General features: G+C 38.9%; 2 protein-coding genes across 6 annotated transcripts in view; one reads left to right on the forward strand and one right to left on the reverse strand.

The window, feature by feature from the left end:
- Positions 1–1,360: 1,360 nt before the first annotated feature.
- Oga (O-GlcNAcase) lies at positions 1,361–8,835 on the reverse strand. Of its 3 annotated transcripts, none has more exons than XM_026813193.1 (13): positions 8,463–8,835; positions 8,249–8,300; positions 7,838–8,171; positions 7,324–7,768; positions 6,671–7,245; positions 6,287–6,592; positions 6,049–6,223; positions 4,113–4,166; positions 2,625–2,710; positions 2,391–2,560; positions 2,120–2,315; positions 1,877–2,036; positions 1,361–1,801 (listed from the first exon to the last, which is right to left on the reverse strand). In XM_026813193.1, exons 1-13 carry the CDS (start codon positions 8,530–8,532, stop codon positions 1,665–1,667), a joined length of 2,760 nt encoding a protein of 919 aa, XP_026668994.1. In that variant the 5' UTR covers positions 8,533–8,835; the 3' UTR covers positions 1,361–1,664. The 3 variants fall into 3 exon arrangements, with proteins under 3 accessions (XP_026668994.1, XP_017879602.1, XP_017879610.1); XM_018024113.2 differs by having other exon boundaries at positions 6,656–7,245; XM_018024121.2 differs by lacking the exon at positions 4,113–4,166 and having other exon boundaries at positions 6,656–7,245.
- A 3,008-nt stretch (positions 8,836–11,843) lies between these two features.
- The window catches only part of Ih (hyperpolarization activated cyclic nucleotide gated potassium channel Ih), a 136,604-nt gene continuing 126,422 nt past the window's right edge, over positions 11,844–22,025 (forward strand). Inside the window, exons 1-3 of one of the 3 annotated variants that reach the window (XM_026813328.1) lie at positions 11,844–12,068; positions 12,522–14,622; positions 15,817–16,412. In XM_026813328.1, the coding sequence (XP_026669129.1) occupies positions 16,375–16,412 (38 nt within the window). In that variant the 5' untranslated portion in view covers positions 11,844–12,068; positions 12,522–14,622; positions 15,817–16,374. Of the gene's footprint in view, positions 12,069–12,127; positions 12,457–12,521; positions 14,623–15,816; positions 16,413–22,025 lie in introns of those variants that run through there. The other 2 variants (XM_026813346.1, XM_026813336.1) reach the window with 2 other exon arrangements.

The following is a 22,025-nucleotide window of genomic DNA, read 5'->3' on the forward strand; positions in this document are numbered from 1 at the left end:
ATTAGTGTAGCATACAGTTTATCCATTTCGTTTTCGAAACAAATTTTGTAAATCTTAAAGCATTATTTGCTTAACACATTGCGTACCGCATCAAAATCTCTAAAATATACGCCGGGGACCACACATTTTTGGGCACACTGCACGTTATCGTTAAATACTTCCGCAAGTGTATCAGTTTCGTTGGTTTCCTTCCTGTTTCTGAGAGAAGGCATTTCTAAAAGCCAGGAAGTTGAATGGCCAATATACAATGTAACTGTAATACTTTATGGATTCGCGCAATTTTATAATTTTTCGTAGATTGATCTGCACGGTTTCCACCAATGAGATCGCTTCATTCGATATGGACAAGACAGTGTGTCCAAGGTCTATAACCGATAGCGCGAGAAAAACGAAAAAACTCGTGAGCGGTACACAATGTGTTAAAACATGACAGAGAGACTGATCGTTATTAAAAAATAAACAATATATAAAATATATTATCTAATGTCTTTGACATTAGAGAATTAAATTATAAAATTATCCAACTATTTTCAAATAATATAAGCGTTAACGAAACGATATTTCTAAACAAATCTATAACTTGCCTTCGGGACGCTACCGCGTCCCTTGATAATATATATATGCATATAATCCCTGGTTATACATACGCAACTAGCTATATGTACTCGCATTCTTGTATTCAGAAATCATTAATAATACCAATGTTTGCGTGACCAGAAGCAATTAGGACAATGCGTTAAACGTAAAAAGGCCTTATGATAGGCATATTAAATATCAATTATGTACAACTCTCAAAGTTAACATTTTCACTACCGGGCAGTAAAATACCTATGGTTTAAGTTTTAGAAACGCGAGCTTGATAAAACTAGACTTTTTATGATATTCTCTTATGGCGTTACAGCAAATGAGGTTCCCCTTCTCTTCTTATCCGATAATTTCTTCACCGTTACTCGTGCCTGCGATTTCGATTAAGAAAATATCTCAGTGAATTAAAAGCTTCGGTTAATTCGATTAATTGAACACACATACTGGCATTTCCTTTCTGTTTCGCATTGTACACCGCTCGTTATTGACCTTATATACATTTTCGTTTGTCAAGAAGATTTATTATTGACGCATATCGAATGTATCGATAGTGCGCACGCAAAGAAAAATATTCATAAGAGTAACAGATCCTTCTATTTTTTTTCTATTTTCCTCGTGTTGCTCTCTTCTATTTAATTATAACTATTGCACGTTTTACACTTTACTCTGAATCCTCTCCGCTCAACGTTCACTGTAACTTAATTCTTGTTGCATTATTGTATGTACATCGTATGCGCGCATTATATCGATAAACACATTTGGGTGATCTTTTTTGTTTTTCTTCCTTTTTTTATACTGTTTTTGATTCAGGTCAGCTATATCTTTTAGTATAGTATTAAATACGAAGATATAAATCTTGATCTGCCTGCGTTTTTCTCTCTTTTATTCGCAAAGTATTTATGGCGAATTGATCTTTGTTGATTGCGCGAAAATAATAATGATTGGATGGTTTCTCGGACCATTTTTTTTCTCCAGAGGAGCTATATAAAACCTCATATTTAAATGATCGAAGTCTTCTTCGGAGATGGTCCAAGTAAATACACTTTATTCACAAATATCACTGGCGTACTCACTCTTTGTTAGAAACTTCTGCACATAGTTTTGATTCCAGTATGGTCCTCGTGCGTAGGATTCAAATCGACGAAACCTAATTTACTGTAGAACTCGTGAGTCTCCTTATCCTCTCTCGGCATCGTTGTATGCACACCGAAAGAACCTGAATAAGTTTTATCATCAAGATATGGACGTTGTAATGCATATTTCGAGACAAGACGTACGGAAAACTACTTACCGTTTGCTCTCAGAGCTGCTAGGATACATGTAATCAATCTTTTTGGGACAGATTGATCTGTAACGTTCGGCAATATACCACACATTACTTTTGACGGATGTTGCCTGCACAATTGTTCGCATACATCCGGCACAAACGAATGGAAATACTGTATGGCATCCTAAAAGCAAATCCCAGGAATTAAAAACCAAGTTTAAATATTTCTTCTTAAGAATTGATTGATGATCAATTATAGAGCAATACCTGAACGATTTGCGGCAATTCATTAACATTGTCATCCAACGGATATTTCATTCGCAGTTCGGGAATCCAAGACACGGCTAATTTCTGTTTATAAGTCTTTACATTTAAGGCAGCCAACGCGTAACCTACTATACCGCTTTCATCTTCAACGACCATACATACTTCTGGACACATAGTTAAGAAACCACCGACCAATCTGCATAGAAAAACTTGATATTGAAGAACCCCTTATGTATTAGACGTAAAACTATATTAGAAATATTTTATTTACCTATCGGCCACTGCAGACGAACTCGTGCAGCCGTTAATTTTATTGCACACGGCATAAACTGCTTCCTCGTCGTTTGGTAAGTAAGGCCTAATTGTGTAGATTTTACTACTGGGCACTTCTGGTGCTTTATAAATGAACAAGTCATTACCGCTGTCGACTGGAATCAATCTCTGCAAAGAGGAATCGTTCTATGTAATTATGTGAAATTCTATATAAAAATGTTTACAAGCGTACCTGAAGATCAGCTGTAAGTCCTCCACGGAATACCCATGGTTCTTGATCTCCGCTCATAAAAGTCTCTTTCCAGCCATTCGAGAACCCTATCCCAAGACACAATAAATGACCTTAGTAAAACGATGAAATGCGGATACGTTGCGCGCGCGTGATTATGCAGGTCGCAAAATTTATGAAAGTGGCCTCCACCGCTCTGAATACTAATTTTTGCTTAAAATTTGTAACATGCGTAAGTGTACATCGATCGATGGAGCTCTTAAGTATTTCCTTTATCTCGTTAGCGCTAACGTGTCTCTTACTTAAAATCAAGAGATTATCGCATTTACGAGATAAAGGAGCCTATCGATCGAAGATAAAACTAGGGTGCATCATTTCGTTAATGAATAAAATCATACGTAACTTGTTCACGATTAATCGTTCACTGTGGGATAAATAATTATTAAATAAAGAGAGACAAAGTAACTTATAGTGTTTACTTTAGAAACATTAAGAAACGAGTACCGTTAAAGAAACATTAATTTCTCAACATTTAATGTTGAACCAATTATGATTAAAGTAAATTATAGTAACGAAAGAAATTGAGTTTTAAAGAATGTTGCACCAAAGTTCGCGCAAAGACATATTCCTGAGATAATTGGGAGGAGGAAGGAATTGGGTCGAATGGTAATCCAGTTTGCCAAAATGCGCCTGAAATAAAACTCCTATTACTCCTGAAAAGAACACAGTTTTCTGGAACTAAAATAAATTAGTGCAGGCAAGTTGGCAAAAGGAGGATACATGTTTACTGATCATTCACAATTCACGAAAGACATCTCCATGGAACACAATAAAAGAGGTATATATGGTATTACGACGAACGGTAACTATTTGTATAAATAATAAATGTTACGAAGAAACAAAAGTAAACATAAGATACAACTTTTGTTGGTTGCGTTTGATCAGCACAGTTCTCAGGAAAAGTCCTTAATATTTCATAACATTGTCCTAGCTTTGCCAATTTTTTTAAAAATCTTTAGATGGACTTACTTCGCATGCAAAAATTATTAGAAAAGTAAAAAATTTATTGAAATATTACATTTGCATATGGAGTAAAAGTCATATTATTAAAGAGTGCAAATTTTATGTATGTCCAAGCGATTATCAAAATATGAGCAATATGTTTAACTAAGTCAAATGCAATTACTCAGACCAAAAGCTTGAACAGCAAGAATAAAGTTTTAACACACATTTCATGAGAATTTTTGCCAAATGAAGAAAGTATGTCCATCCTATTCTAAACTACATTATCTACTAGAAGCATTTGTATATAGATCCTTCAAGACGTCAGAACACGCTGCTTCTACGCGCCAGTTTCTTGCTTACATCAATTGTAATAATTCTTTCACAAAGCTTCAAAAATCATTTTTATCATAACATATTCATTAATTTGAAGCTTTGCTAGCCGCGCGCATTTTTTTGTTGGATTACTCAGACTGGTGAATCGCATACATGTGTAGCTTCCCTGGGTAAACGTTGTCATCGTCGACGGGAATCTGCCAAACGCTATCAACAAGACAGAAAACACAGAAATGCACGTTAGTCAGTGAATTGAAGCTGTACTGATCCTCATACATTTATACTGTTGGCAGAAACTATTCGCTGCGAACAGCGCTGAGGACCCTTTTGCTAAATGCTATTTCGTTTACATGTATCAATAGTATTAATGCAACGAATACATTTCTGCCAAACATTATCTGTGAAAGAAAGTCAATCAATATGTTAATAGCTGGCACAAGGTTATTCAAAACACGATATTTGTTCTGGTCCACATAGATGCTGTTAAATAGTTTCCCAGAAAGTGCTATGGAGAATCTTCTCGCCGGACACTTTGCGCTAGAAAGTCACATCAATTCTCTTTACTCTTACGAACCATTTTACTACGTATGATAATCAGAATAGATACTGTCATAATTTTCTCTAGAAAGTAGGCGAGAAATGTTGTGACATTCTTTGTTCACTAAGAGGACTATAGACAAGAAGCCGTTAGTCGATTAACAAGAAAATCATTTCGTAAGATATCGTATGCTGTTTTTAAAGCAAAACAGTTTATTGCAACCAATATTAAATAAGGATAATTCATGTTCTATTTGTGTATTGTACAAGAGTTTGATGTGCAACTGCATCTAATACAATTATTGTCGTTTCAGGAGACCGAAATCATGAATGAGTTTAATCCATATATTTGATTTGAATTGATTTTGACTTACGGCAACCTTGTGGTCATTTACGCGCGCTACATCGTACATTTGATTCTAAAGCGCAGAAACAAATGTACAAATTCTATTTCATAAATATGCGATCTATGAAACGTTTCGATTCCGATCGTTACTGATGTACGCTCACAACATAACTATAATTCATAAATAGTTGAATCACAGAATACTATTTTCTTAAACAAATTAAAAATTCTTTGGTTTTTGGTATAATTGCATTTTGCACTGTAGATATTATTTGACTCATAAGAAAAATGAATCTGCGAGATACTATTTTTAAATTATTTGTTAGAGGAAATTTATTTCTATTTTCTAATAATATTTATATTCGTACGGAGCATGTAACTTCAATTAATTTTAAAACAAATCAACAATACGTCAGTAATTTATGGAATCAATTTTGTTTTTTGGCGTGTTTTATGAATGTATAAATTATGTCATTTTACAAGGAAGTGTAGTGTGATATAGAATGCGATAAATTGAAAAATTATCTAAATCATTTTCGATTAAATTCATAACACTATTTAATGAAGAATATCTCAAATATTTGGTGTATTGAAGCTCTATCGAAATTCTATTTAATTATAAACTTTTATTAATTGCAAAAATCATAATTTGATTTTTGAAAAGCACAACTTTCTTGTAAAAAGACGAAATATGTGAGTTAAAAAACTGATAGAACATTACACTTACCGATACTCGAGACACTTTTGTTCTGAAATATAAGTATAGGTAATAAATTATAGTACTTTTGAGAAAAAATAATAACAGCACTCATCTGTAGCACCACAAATACAACTATCTACTAAGTACTCGATGTAATACGAAAATCAAAGAAAAAAATAATAAAATTTGAGAATATTTTACGTATAGTTCGTAATTTTGTATTTGGAGTGACTCAAGTGTGATGTTTTCAAAGTCTAATCATTGTACCAGCATACTAGCATTTTGAATGAACTTTCCTTATATTTTCATAGATATAGTAGATGTTTCCACAGTTATGTTTGAAAGTACGAATAATGGATCAAGAAATATTTAAATAGTATCAAACATGGTATTGCACTTAGAATGTTTATTAACACTAACTTCTATTTGATTTACTTTTCTCTTTTTTTCTTCGAACATAACTAATGAATGCATTTGACTTATTATGAAAATAAAACATGACTTACCCAACCATTTCACGTAACTATTTAGTAAAGACACAACTCCCCGCATGTCCCATACGTACGAATACAGATCGTACAATAGCTCGCGATTATTACAATACGTGAGTCTTTGAAACAGTCTGTTTACAGCGTTGCACATATCGTTCAACTTAGCAGCTCGTGTGTGCCATTCTTCGATCTGAAATTTGTCAAAAACTTATTTTTCAAAATTTCTCAAAGCGATAGTAAAATAGTAACTTACATCAGATTGAGACGAAGCTTCGTTTTCTTTAGGTTTTCTCATAACGACATGAGCGTTGCTCTTCAACCAATTGAACTCCTGCAACAACTGAATTCCTTGACCACCATGTTCGAACGGCAAATAGAACAGATCGCATAATAACGACAGATCCTCTTGGGTCAACCGTTTGTCGGCATCTATCGAGTCTTGAAGTTCTTGGTCTCCGCAATCGCCATTGTCATTTTCAACAATCATTTGACTACCATTTACAACAGGAGAGGTACCATCCACTTCCACTTGCATACTGCCGGAGGCTTCGCTACAAGTCTATGACATAAACGGACCATTAATTCAGCAAATTTCACGGCAGTAACGTTTAATAAAACTTACAGAAACGTTCTCTACCATAGCGTCATCCTCTGATTGAACTTTAGCTACATGTGCTGGAGAACTGTTAGGTGTAGTGTTGCAATCCATTGGTTCCATGGACGATAGATTGTTCGAACTCGGCGCGGTATCACCGCTAGTAGAAATTGACGAGATAATGGGCTCGCTAATGACAGTCGTTTCGGACACCAAGGAATTCATTACTGGGACAGGGGGAGGTACGAAGCCATCGGTAGTCGTCACGCTTGAGCAGACTTCGGCTAACGCCTGAAGATGGTTTGAAGTAGTCACCGGCGTAGGTGTCGCGAGAGCAGGCGTGGTCGTCGTAGTCGTCGTTGATGTGAGACTCATACACGTATTGACAGACGGTATAATCGGAATTGGTATCGTAGGGGCGACACACGGCTGTGGTTTTGCTATGACGCCCCACGCGTTTCGTTTCTTGTTAAATTCCAATAACCATTCATTAATAGCGTTCTTCAAAGCATATCGAGGGTGATATATGTTCGGAGACATCGTCAAAGGTACATCCTCACCGAGTACTCCGTCCTCTGTTTCGGTTTCCAATTTTATGTCGGCCGATACAGTATCATCTGCAAGGTACATAGAGCCAAGGAATAAAATAATGAATGTACTTTATATTAAAGAATAAAGATACTTAAACTACATACTTAAACTTAAGTCTCTTTTTCCATCTACGTTACATCTACTCCACTGAGCTAATGTATGGATTGCAATGAAGTTTGCCCCATATTCACAGTTCGGGTTGGTTAAAACGCCTCTCAATTTAGGAATCAGATCAGGAGATCTGCCGGAATATGGCCCCAAGAACACTCTCTTTTGGTCATAGTCGTTAGCGTGTAAATTATCCCATATCACTGGAGGTCTTCGCAAAACTTCGGTAATCTCCTCGATGGATTCCACAGTTAGAAGTCTAGATATTACTTTAGGTCCAGTCCACATTATGTCAATTTCTTGGGCTAGTTTACTGCCAAGGGTATTGAGATACTCTGAGGATGCTACGTTTGGCATTGCTCGTGTCGCGCAGTATTGTGTCGGACACAACAGGAATCGAGGTTGTCCAAGATGATGGAAAATATCATTCGTAACAGAAACCTAGTAAATCATCATATATCAATAATATATAACATAACAATTAAATTAATTAAATTATATGATACATACTTGTGCATGAGCGAATGATTGGAATACTTCTTTATCAGCTTCACTCATCTCTGGTTCTATGTCGTCGAACAACAATGCAAATGCTGTACAGCCGAACTGGCTAACTTGTTCCAACTTTCTCTTTAATATAGTGACTTCTTTTGTGCTTGAGTAAGTGATATCTAATCCCGGAGACAAGGCATAGTAAAATGTGATGCCACATTCTCTAGCAGCTGTTATCAACCCTGTTAAATGCTCTGCTTCTTCTACTGTGTACAGATCCCTCCAATATGCACGATGTTTATAGTCATCTTTTGGAGCATACAAGTAAGAATCCATTCCCCATTTTTTCAATCTGAAAAATTGACTGCATTTATTACAATGCTCCTAGCCTGCCATTAAAACTGGTCAGAGTCAATGTCAAATATGTACTTCTGAAATAGATCTTTTCTTTGCTCCGTGGTCCAAGGTCGACCATAAAATCCTGTAACATCAAACAGCATTTTTTTTTATGCAAACAATACGAGCTACTGTAACGAATACCATATTCGAATCATTCCCCCTCCTACGCTAAACGATCGCAGACGATGACCAAATATGTAAAGCAGATTCGATGCTGTAAAGTAAATACAGTCAGCTTATGTACCTTCGACAACGCCGCAGATAAAATTGCCGTTTTTCGTGTTCAAATTTGTGGCCCCATTTGTTTCCGCCATTGCGGACAAGAGGCACGTTTGTTTAGCAAGCACCGGACTACAAAAATGGCTAAAGGTCTATCTAGGCAATGTAGCTGGGAGTCGGAAATCCCGTCGTTTCTTGTTAGAAACGTTGGCGAAAGTAGACCGCCTTGCACGTTGTCCTCTTCGCAAACGCGATTCTGTTTCACGAACGTCACGACAGCATTACTCGTTTTCTTGGAAGAACAAAAGTCTGTTCGGAATTGCGTGCAATTCCGATGGAACAAAAATCCCGTCTCTAGTATTTCTCTCTGACAGACTGCACCGTCTGCATCCGCTGTCCTGATCGATACTAAACTAAACGATCCCTCGCTCGATCCATCGACCTCGAGACCTCGAGTGGATCACAGCGACATCTTCGATTTGATTCGAAGAGAGACTTCGAAGCAGTGCCCGCGTTTTATTCACGAAAAGTGTATTTAAAACGTATCAGTTTCATTATTTAAGTGAATTCAGTGTTATAACTAATTGTGTTTGGATACAAAACCAGAAGAAACAATGGTAAAAACAATGGTAAGAAGATATTTACAATAATAATTGCTTTGGCAGTATTTCGTAACTCTAACCTCGCATTGCAAGTGAATGCGACAATAATTCAAGTTGTAAGCGATAGCTATTCATTTTACAGCAACTTTTCATGGAAAATATTAATGTTACACAAAAGAAAACGTTTTTATTGATTGAAGTGTCATTTATTGTTACAGTTGGTCGAATAGGAGAAAAACAAGAGGTTGCAGTGCTTGCAAGGAGATGTCGATATAGGATACTTTATGTAGCAGCGATGCTCCTTCAAGCTTCGTCCTGTTTTCAAAATCAAGGTAAGTTAAGTTAAAACGACATTTTTACTCATAACTCATCTTTCATTTCGGTAAATAAAATACAAAATCGTATGATCATTTTTTCACATTTCGTGATTTGAATTTTGTATTTATAGTAAGCTCCACAAGAGAACTACACGTAGAAACAGATTTATTTAAATTTTTCAAGACAAAATACACTAAATGGATGTAGACTATATTGGTTATATTGTAATCTTCTATTACGAGATTTCTACTTATCCCGGTTCAATCAATCAGCAATAAACTCGTTATAACTCGTTATTATGTACGGTATAACGAGATCCCGTGCATCAATCGCAAAATGAAAGTTGTAAGGGGGCGAAATTCATTCTATATGTTCGTTTTATTAGCGGCATCGATTAAACGTAGCCATCGTATATATATATATATATATATATGCGATATCGGTATCGTATAATCAACCATAGTGGTGGTTCGTGCCGCAGGAAACGCCACATAAAGCATAGTTCTACAATACTCGTTTATGTACGCGACTAACATTCAAACACATAACTTCAAACGGATGCATTATTAACGAAATTTTACCAAAAGAATGTTAATTGAATGAGAAGATAATGGAATAGCATACATATATTGCATACATGAGTATGTTTCACGTGTTTTTGTTTAAATGGCAATTTCTGTTCATTTTATGCGTGATTAAAGATCAATGAAAATAGCCACGAATTAAACTTGAATTTCATGTTTATCAAAAAAGTCTTGAGGGAAATAGGATGGAATTATCATTTTATTTCATTTCTTTCTGTCATTTGATTTTCAACTTCATTTTTTACATTTGAACCATACGCATTCTTGTTATAATATAATAAGATAATAACAGAAAATTTAAAAATATCAGTTCATTTCTTGGAAATATAAATTGTTAGATCGAGTACGTATAAAGTTTCATATCCTGTAATGAGAAATACAATTCATAGAATGAAATCAACCTATCCAATTATTTCAAATCGTCAGGGAAATCGTATATAAATTACGTATTCGATTGTGATACGTCGCAATATTCTGATTATTACCACAAACTATTTTTGGGATAATTAGAGAAATAAAAAGCTCAGAATTAATTAGGAAAAAATTACATTTGTTTAATTCATCACTACGATGTCTTCGATTTTTAGACTAGTTTCAATCNATATATATATATGCGATATCGGTATCGTATAATCAACCATAGTGGTGGTTCGTGCCGCAGGAAACGCCACATAAAGCATAGTTCTACAATACTCGTTTATGTACGCGACTAACATTCAAACACATAACTTCAAACGGATGCATTATTAACGAAATTTTACCAAAAGAATGTTAATTGAATGAGAAGATAATGGAATAGCATACATATATTGCATACATGAGTATGTTTCACGTGTTTTTGTTTAAATGGCAATTTCTGTTCATTTTATGCGTGATTAAAGATCAATGAAAATAGCCACGAATTAAACTTGAATTTCATGTTTATCAAAAAAGTCTTGAGGGAAATAGGATGGAATTATCATTTTATTTCATTTCTTTCTGTCATTTGATTTTCAACTTCATTTTTTACATTTGAACCATACGCATTCTTGTTATAATATAATAAGATAATAACAGAAAATTTAAAAATATCAGTTCATTTCTTGGAAATATAAATTGTTAGATCGAGTACGTATAAAGTTTCATATCCTGTAATGAGAAATACAATTCATAGAATGAAATCAACCTATCCAATTATTTCAAATCGTCAGGGAAATCGTATATAAATTACGTATTCGATTGTGATACGTCGCAATATTCTGATTATTACCACAAACTATTTTTGGGATAATTAGAGAAATAAAAAGCTCAGAATTAATTAGGAAAAAATTACATTTGTTTAATTCATCACTACGATGTCTTCGATTTTTAGACTAGTTTCAATCGATATAATGAGTAATTATTAAAAGAGGTACAGTAAAATATTCAGGATTAAAAGATTCTTTTATTGAATTATACGGAAAGACGATCATCGAGATGACAATTATTACAAGTTTATATATTATTATGGTTATATACGACTAAGGAGCTTAAATTAAATTACTTCATTTATTATTTGGTAATCTGAAATTACGGTAGCTTATTGACTATACATAGAACCATTCCAGCTGGGATTATACCATTAAAAATTGCAGATCAGTTTTACTGAACAGGAAGTAGGATCATCTCCCATGATGTTATTTGATTTTATCACTTATTAGTTTATGATCTCGCTATATTATGAACTATTTCTATCGTATATATCGCTACATGTTAAGTATGTATGTAATTTCGCGCTTGCGTCTTATGTTGGAATCGAAGGGGTTGACGAATCGTTTCATACGAGCGTCGCGCAGAGGCGTTGCAGTCGGTCCTCCAAAGAGGGGTGTAGTTTTTTTTTCGGCCGCGTTGGGGGTGACGAAGGGGCGGATATGGCCCGCGGTCTTAACGACGGAGCCGTATCAGTGTGAGGCCGGCTATCAGCCGCCTAACATCGAGGTCGGGGTTACGCTTGCACACGTAACACGGCTGCCGCAGGCACCCACACATACACTTGCGACACCCGTGCGCACGGAATCTCGCGGATTCTCTCCGTCGTGGTCTCAGCCGGAGCAGAGGAGGGATCTGCGAACTGTTCACGCGGGGAATCGCTTTTCGGCCGTCTTTGGGGTGGGCAGCCTTTCTCTCCATGCAGTATGCGTCGTAATCGATAAGGGTTCGGGAGCGGGGCGCGTGTATGGATGAGATCGTCTTAAAGGAAACGTTTTGTCCTTCGAGCACATCGTAATGTCGTAATGAATGAAAGTCGCGTGAGAGGGAAGGAGCAAGTGTGAGGGACTGAACGAGTCGAGTGTATGCATGAGAGAGAGGGAGAGAGAGGGAGAAGAGAGAAAGAAAGAAAGAGAGAGGAGGAAGAGGAAGGAATCGTGGGTGCCGAGGTTAAGAGAAAATCGTGACCAAAGGGCGAGAATGGTGGGGATAAAGGGTGGAAAAAAGAGAAGATCTCGCGCGCGTTTTTGTGTCCTCTAAACGGGAGGAGCAATCGGAAGGACGAGTCGTACGTAATCGTGGACAATGTGCACTGTTCGATTCCTCGTAACGAGTCTTGTTTTCGTTTGACAGTCGCAGAGAAGGGAGCAACGGTGCGGCGAATACGTCGAAACGAACAACCGGCCCCGGAAGAGTGCGGACAACCGTAGACAAGTGAACCTTAGACAGGGCGAGGTTGAGAACAGAGAAAGAGCCGTAGTGTCGCGGGTGGTAAGGATAAAACACGTAAACAGGTCACACGAGAGAGCCGTGTTATCGGTGTCTCGTGCTCCGAGAAGGGGAAGTATCGAGATATATTGGCGGTGAGTGCGGTATCGAGAGTAATTAAGCAGTCGTGGGATTATTCGGTCATAATGGCTGATCGCGATTAACCGAGAGAGGCAGAGAACCCGTGTGCGTGATCGCTGGTGTGCGCTGGCTGCATCTGTCCAAAAGTATCGCGACAGGAATCGAGAGAACAGAGACCAGAGGGAAGGGGGCAAGTGTTATCGGAAAAATCGAATGTTGTTAGCGGCCGTTGGCAGGAGTCGGGACGTCGACTGAGTGAGATACAAGATAAGCAAGGAGCGAGTTGACGACTCGTCGTGATCCTGGTCGTGGTCGTCGGACGAACGTCGATTCCCACCCCCCAGCCTCCATCGCGTAGGAGAAGAGTCGATGGGCTTGCGAGGAACACGGCTGGATCGAGTCGAAGCGTGGCAACGAGCGGCGGTGGAGCACGATTCGTGGCGGGCAGATGATTTTCGATCGATTGACGGTCGCAGACCATCGCGCCACCGAGCACCGTTACGTGTGTAAGCTACCATGCCGTCGGAATGTCCTCGGAGATGTGAACCGACGTTCAGTGACGACGACACTTAGCTGAGATGTGTCATATCTGACAGAGGATCGGAAGAACAGCGGTACCCACGACATCTGGTTCTTTTAAAACGATGCTTGGATACATTTTCGACGGAACGAGAAGGAGCATACGGTGATCAACGATATAACGAAAGAGGGAGGAAGGGGCAGAGGACAAAAGGGGGAAGAAAGCATGGCACGTCGGTACTCGCGTGTGGCCCAGCGAAACGTGAAGAATCGCGTCGCCGCGACGACGATACGCAGGAAGCAGCACGAGCGAACCGAGACAAAGCACGCGACCGTAGCAACCCGTCTCCCGCGGCTCGTAAACCTGTCTCGATTCTTGTGAGAGGCGCCCCGTCGACATCGCTTTTTATGTGTCCTCGTCAGAGCAGCGACGAGCGAGAGGATTCGGCACATTGCCCGTCGGCCGCACGTGCGCATTGATGGTCGATAGTGAAACTTCTTCCCGGAGAGCCAGATAGACGCGGAATAATCCTTATGCTTTCTCTCGTGTCGGGTTTTCGTGTCGAACAGGTGTGAGAGACGGCCGCGCACGCACACCGCTGCCGAACGAACACGCGCAATCCGTCCCAGAACGAATAGTCATAGATAAAAATAAAAGGAAGGAGAATAACAAAAGCCGGAGAGGCGGTCTATGTGGAGGCATTCGAAAACGGAACCATTCGACGGCCGCAAGGAGAATAGTCGGTGACTAGTCGTACCAATCGTGTGGAGCGTATCGGGCGGCGATAGAGAGGGCAGATAGAAGAGGAGGAAGAACGGGCATGGTTAATATACGAGGCGGTGTGATCGTTTCGAGCAAGCAACAGCAGCAGTACATGCTACGGTGATCCGTATCAATTCGCGACTGTGATTTTTAAGCTTAAGGTTTAAACAAATATTAAGAAGAACGAGAACGAGGATGCGAGGTGGGATGAAGCGAGAAGTGGATGAATAATATAAAATAATTAAACGCAAGCGAGAACGCATAGGGGAATTAAAAAAAAAATCGTCCATTGTGATACTAAGATATACTAAAACGAGGATTAGGTGAACACGTGCGCTCAAGGAGATGGGTGTGAATGAAAGGGGGCGCGACACAGAGTGTGCCAGGCTGAAATGCGAGTGTAATTAATGGAAACGATGGTCGATCGCGGGGCATGCGTCGGATCTACAAACTGTGATACACCGATAACCATACCGAGGAGAGCCTGATGTTCGATCACTAACGTCGAATCGCGTGGTATCCGACCTATCCATCCAGGATTAAAAGAGGGATGAATCGCCGGTCTCGAATCGTGTCTTCGGTCACTTCGTGATTCCCCCGCAGGTACGTGCACTTTCTCATCAACGTTTCGACGTGATTCGATACATCTACATCCGTTCAATAATCATTAGAGTTCTCCACTTTCGTTCCATCAACGATTTCGTTTGATTAATTTTTCAATCACCTTAATTACCAGCGATGTGTCATGAACGCGGATTGTATGTCAAGCAGACGGAATTAAAGCGATTCATGATTTTTTCACACGATAATTAACGTTAATTAAATGAATGCGGTAAAACTATTTCAGGAATCGTGTACGTTGTCTTACCTTCTCGATAAAATTGACGCGACAATCGTTTGAAATTGGATTTCACGCGGAAATGTATCGTTGCTAGAAGTTTTTCGCATTATTCAAATGCTTCCTATCCGAACGGCCTTGACTCTGTTTCCGCGTTATCATTGCAAATGAGCTACGCGTAGCTCGAAACTGTCCCTGCCGCCACGAGACCGTACCGTGACACGTCATGATCAACGATAAAAAAAAATCACGTGTACATTTAGAGCTTCGCGGTCTGGAAATCACGCGAAACTCCTGCCGCGCGAAATTAACCAAACGTCTGTACACCTCTTTGCAAACTTGGAAAAATTAATGCTATCGAAACAGTTGTCTGCACGCAATTCATTCAACTATCTCCTCATTGCTGAGTTTCAAACACACTTTCAACTGTCAAAAGTACTTAGTTGCATCGATTATATTTATTTTATGTATAATTGTTAATTTAGGAGATTCTTGAACGCGTTTAAGATTTATCACACAATTTCCAAGTAAAGAGATTTTCCCATATAAATATGTTTTACGGAACAAAGTTTCCTCGTAATAGGGCTGGTAATGGAGGGAATCGATTTTTAAAAGTTAAGTACGCGTGCACTTGGTCAAAATCGACTTGGAAGAAAGCGAGCAGTAGTTCAAACACGACAATCTTTTAATTGTTGCAAGTTGTACTTTTTTTTTATTTCATACATGTAGGTTTTCTAGAAAAAATTGCCAACAAATAAGTCTGAAGTTTAAGAACATTTATTTTGCACGCTAAACATTGTCAATCTTAATACAATATTTTAATGAGAAATTAGTTTTTATATTTTCTATTGGCTCAAATAATCTAATAACGTCACATAAACGTCATGAATCTCTATTTATAACAACCCTCTTATAACAAATACAAGTAACTTCAGTCGGAACTTCTGATCTATTTTCAGTCAGTTCAGTCGTACAACATACTGGAAGATTCCCAAGATCGCAAGCTTCTCCGCTAACCGTAACAAACTTTCCGTGATCTAACTCATAGCGCGGCGTCAGATGCAAGAAGTGACGTTGATCCCCACGAAGGCCTAGTGTGACAGCCTGGTGATCGGGCGAAAGAGCCGCGGGGCGCAGGTGAACCAGGCGCGAGGACAGACGGCGAAGAGAGGAGTGAGATTGGATAAGCGTCGCCGGAGCCGCAGTCACCAGGCAATCGTGTACCACCCCCTGGCCACGGGGGGTGGGACAGAAAGACCGTCAGCGTGGGTGCCGGTGCTGCAGGGGCGCGCCTGGCCCGTCGGCTCGCCCGGAGATTAGCACGCCGACTAGCGGCTAGCTCGGGCCCGTTTCGGCGTACCGGCCTGGCGACCTCGGGGGGACTCACGTCGGCGGCGGTGGCCGTGGCGGCCACGGGGGAGCAATCCGCTCCCCCAGCAGCTGCGCCACGGAATACCACGACGAACGGGACCACCGCGAACGGGTCGAGCTCGAGCTACAATCGCAAGAACAGAGCCATGTCCATGAGGAGCCTGCACCGACGCGTCTCTCACCCGTAAGTAACTTTTTGCCACCATTCTTATTACATAGCCTAGACTAGATCGAATGATGTTAGTGTCAAAAGATTGGGTACACATATATACATAAAATGTGAATGCTTAGATCCCATTGATTTTTAACTAAACAGGAAATCATTCAATTAGTTTTAAAAAACTATACTTCTTGCTTTAGTTTTTTTTTTAGTTAGTCTTCTGATTTTTGTTTGTAAAGAGTTCTCTGAATTCTGTTTTTCGACACTGTCTACATAGCAACGTAACTATGCTACATGTGGCCAAAGATTTAATTAAATTATAGAGATATAAATAATCAAAACTGTGTACCTAAAATTTTGACGATCAATGTTTGATATACTATTTGTATATCCAAGGACTTGTGCACTTTTATACTTGATTCAAGTTAGTGGTTAAAATGCTGAAATGTGTATGGGATCGAGATTGCTAGAGAACATTTTAATTTTCGAGTTTCCGCCATTAGATATATTTTTCAATTAATTCTTAAGAATTGAACAATGTAACTATCTTCAGGCATTATTTAATTAAAAAGCAACAAATACGTGCGCTCGGAATTTTATCTGCATATTTGACTTCATAAGAGATTAACAACAGAAGTATTTTGCAAAGCGGATTACGATCTCATCACTTTCTCGTTTGATTTAGGTAGGAATTTTCTAGTTAGGATTTGAGGAAAGTTGTTGACATTTTGGATCGATCGACTCGTAAAGCAATTGTCTGTAAAAGATCCGGATTTGAATAATAGTCCGATAATCCAGTTGGATATCCGTTTTTTTCCTGCGGATTGAAAATAGGAAGAAATGCTAGAGGAGAGATTTGAACGGTTTAACAACGTCGAAATTCCTATACCCAAACTATTTTCGATATCCGTGATATTTCCGCGAGTAAAAATACTAACATTCAAAAATGTTAAACATTTCTTATTATATTCTATTTTCCTTGTATTATAAATTATTTTAAATCTTTCCATCTGTTATCAGCAAAATTATAGTTTATTTATAATTTATACTCTACGTACATCTTATATTTTATTTGGTATTTATATTCTTATATTTATAATTTTCAATTATTTAACATAATCGTTGCAATGTTCAGTCTGAGTCGTGAGTCACTTCTGTCTGACCACGCTCAGACAATTTCCCTTAGCCTGCCGTTCTGAACTGAAGTAGTACAGGTCAATCATATCTCCTACTGTACTATAATTCCTTATTCACGCATAATTTGATCTAAAAAAAATTCACCAATTTGATATAATGGTACGAATTCAACAGCAGTAAACGAAATTTTAAGTCATCCGACAATTCGCTTCATCTAAGGATTCCAACAGTTTAAAGTCACGACTAACTTCGTTGAAAGTTAAGAACGTAGAAACGGGGTTATGCACGGAGTTGAAAAAAAATTTGTTTCCAAGAGCTCCGAGCTTAACGAATATCAAACATTCTGGGTGTCAAGATTCTCGACATTCTCGCACCTACGCGTCGTCATTGCGCCTGACGCGACGATGAACTTAAAACCCCGAGTTGAGTTCTCCTTTCACGCGAATTTCACTTTATTCAGTATCAATACTGCCGCGCATCTTCCGACTATATTCGCCCGGTTTTAATAGACACGTTCTCGATCCCATTCACAGTATCGCAGCTCGTAGTATAGCATTGCGACGCATTCTCTATACGCTCGCTATTATCCAAAGAAACGACGACTGGGAGGCGGAACTCGGTGTTCGAAATTTAATTTTGGCCGGTTGCACGCGCAATCGCGTGTCCGCTTCATCTATTCTCCACGAATTTGTTTCGGAACGGTGCATTTATAAATATAACTATCGACCCGCACTTTTACCAGTCGCCGGAGTAAAAATATTAGAGGGGATCGCCGCTTCGAGCGACGGTCTCATCGGATCCGCGAAATCGGGACGCTTGGGAAAATCGCAAGCGACGTTTCCTCAGCTTAGAAAGACGCGTTTCCGTATGAATCGGGAAAGATCCTGAATTCTTAGTCGCATGGATGAGATTCGTTTCGCTTGAGAACCGCCGGCTCGTGGATTATAATAATCTCTCGCGAGTCTGCTGTCTAAATTCTTTTTGTAACGAGCCAGGGATGCACTCGTAACACAACTGAGTACTAAATATCAAAATGTGAAAAGACGAGTCTGAAAAATTTGAGCTATTACCAGATTTCACATGCGAAATTTTTAATTAAAATATTTGTATAAAACAAAAGCAAATTTTGTACAAGCTTCGGATCTAATTTATTTTCGTATATTTGCACAGCTGCACTTGAATATAATTAGAAACATTTCAAGTGAATCCGTTGCAACGAAACCTGAACAAATACTTTTTTTGCTGCTATAATTAGGCTTTGCAAAGCAGCACACATATTCAGATTAAGCAGATTATAAATGAACACTTTCGTCACGTAATTAATAGACGAAAGGTACATCTGTTTTGATATCGGTTTCGGTTATTTACATAAACATCATCGATTGAATTATCAGTGAAATTCACAAATGATTATTTTAGTCAGAGTATGCTGAAAATTATTCAGATTGGCGGTCGTTCACCGATTCGAATTCCCTTCGCGCTGTATTTTCTTGAAATTTCCCTCCGGTTTCCGGGGCTTCATCGTTAGAGAGATATACACGGAATGAGTGATGCACGCATTCCTCAGGGGCGGTTTTCTAAAAAAAGCACACCGCACGAAAATAGGCGCGCGCGTTTATCAGCGCGGTAAAGCAAACGCGTGCCGCCCCTCATGCGTCAACAAAGTTTGCTAGCATCGTTACGCTACCTTTGAACGGGACAGAACAAACTGATGAACTGCTCAAAACAATTAGGGGAATCTGACCGCGTTATCTATGACACCGGCTGGCTGAAAAAAGTATGTAATGCGTGTACAGAGTGAAATGTGGGAATTAACTGATATAAACTTTGTATTCCCAGTTGATTATTAGTTTGTCAGAGTCCTGTGGCAATTCCCTAATCTATTAAAAAAATTGTTTCAAAGTTTCTTAATATACAACAGTGAACAGTAACCGTACTGGAATTTATCCTCTATGGAGAGATAATTTGTTGAACTTATAAAATTAAATTGAGTTAACTTTCTATGACCAAGTTCTAGTATTAGAAGATTGTCATTATAAACATATTGAATGACGTGTGTAAGAATAAAACGATAGAATATGATTATAAATAGTATAACATAATAGAGTTTGATATACGTATACGGTGTTCCTAATTGCTTGGAGTAATCGCTGTTTCTCTATGTATTCGAGCTTAACACCCTTAAGTCGCGAATCGGGCAAATGGTAGAAAAAAAAATCAAACGGTTTACAGTACCGGTCAAGCCAAGTTGAAATCTACGTTAACGACTAGCCAAAGTCAATTACCGTGAGCTGAAAAGACGTGACTCAACGTAACGGGCGTGGAATAATGATTAACAGGTTGCGACGCGGGGTCGAGTTGCAGCGCGAAACGCCGCTTTTTAACGACGTCGATTAATCCTCCGGATAAAACGTCGAAACGTCTCTGTTTAACGGGCTCCGCGGATTGATCGTTGGAAACAGGGCACAGGCCACGACCGCTGGATTCGCGTTCTCCACGAAGTAACAACAGCACCGGAGAAATCGATAGCTCGATCCGAACGCATTCGTTTATCTTTCTTCTTTCGTTCGCCCGCAAGTTACGTAACGTTCGCGTGAAAAAGTCGACGACGGTTCCTCGGCTGGCTTCCCTTTTCTCTTCAATCGCGAAGTTGGATCCTTTCGTTTCTCCCGGCCCGGGGAATGAAATTGTGGCCCCGGGCTGTGAATTCACACTTGCCCGTGTCATCGCTGACTCTTTGTTCGCCGAATGATACGCTTTATCGGGCCTATGCAAATATCCTTGCGTTAAATGACGCGTCAAACCCGCGCCGGGTTGCCCCATTAATGCGGAGAACTTTTTAACTGTGTCCTTTCCTGCCCGAAAAATTGCTGAGTAAACAAAAAAAGCATCTCTGTCCCGCCTTGTGTCGTCAATACAAATTAGATCAGCGCACGTCGCCTTCACAATATTTTTTACTTCAAACGTTCATGCGTGAATTTGTGAAAATTAGTTTACTGGTATTTCAAATTGGATCCAGTGTCTATAAATTACTTTTCATCAGCGTTTAAAATATCAGAACAGTGTCATTCTCTTTGGAGTGAAAACTGTCTGTTCCTGAATTAGAAACTAAAAATCGATCTCGGTAAACCTATATATTCCTTTGGTTTCGATAACTCTCTGGACATTCTTTCCATACGTTCGGTCATGATTAAAATAGAAGACGCGGGTGGCGTGTCGAAAAGGGTTGTCAGCTCCGTCCATTGAAACGGATGTAACGTTTCAAACGGGAAAATCTCTGAATCGTCAAAACCGTCCAATCTCGTCTCAGTTTTCGTTTCAAAAAATCGAAACGATTCTTTCTTGGTTCAATGGCCGAGAATATTCCTGCAAATATTTGACAGCCAGGCAAATGTGTTTCTATTTTTGGCAATCCGCGAGTTGAGGTAGCCGCGAATATATGCGTTGCAGATTTACAGCCGGGAGCCGATTGTTTATGTTTGAACTGAATGAAATGGGACGCAATGTTTTCGCGTACGCGCCGTTTTGTTTCTGTAATTCCTCGGAATAATTATGCGAGCTCGACGGATTAACGACAACGCGATCGTTAAGCTGAAGCCAGAATGAAAGGCGGAGATTACAATGGGACGCGTCTCGTTCGAATCAAAAGGCGTTCTGAACAAACGCTCTATTAATTCCGTGTTTATCGCCATTCATTCGTTCTCTCACTCTAACGTCACGTCTTTCTTTTCCTTCTTCATACACTTGGTTATCGTCGCCATCAACTGCGAAGAATACTTAAAAAAAAAAATTGGAATACTCGTTATAAATAATGACTGCTTTGTTTCAAGACTTTATTCAAGTGCTTTATCTCCTTTTACTTTTTTTGTATCATCTTCCACGTTTATTTGTCGTACATAATAGTAAGTAAATCCTTCAATCAATAAATGTTTCAATACGTATATATACATTTATACGAATGTATAACAATCGCAAATATTTGTGCAACAATTCATGTGATCTGTGCACAGGATTTTCCCGGAATTTGAATATTTGACATCGAGACAAATCGCTATAGTGAAATACCGTATAGTTTCTCTATTTTGCTGAAAAAAATACTTTTTCAGTTTCAAATCTTCATGCTCGAAAGCTATTGATTGCCGAAAGATAAAACATTAAATCGATTTGCTCGTTAAATGAATTATTAATAAAAAAAAAAATAATATGAGTTCATCTTTCCATTTAAGAGACTAAAATCTTGACGAGGTCTAGAAAGAAAATAGCAGAGGATAACGAGATTTTAAGTGTCTGTTTATTCGCAAGTGCGTTTCCACTCGAATTCTTTTCTCCCTGTTTCCACGCCGGCCTGCCTCGCCATAACTCGTGGAATGATTACACAGCAAGCGTGTGCGCTGGGAAGTATTTGCATAATCCTTGCGTGATTTACATAATGTCAATATATATGTATATATGTATAGGATACATATACATATACATCGGTGATTAATTTACGCGGCTACG

This window comes from Ceratina calcarata, unplaced genomic scaffold (genome assembly GCF_001652005.2).
Source record: "Ceratina calcarata isolate Rehan_Ccalc_2016 unplaced genomic scaffold, ASM165200v1 scaffold117.2, whole genome shotgun sequence".
Classification (NCBI taxonomy): Eukaryota; Metazoa; Arthropoda; class Insecta; order Hymenoptera; family Apidae; genus Ceratina; species Ceratina calcarata.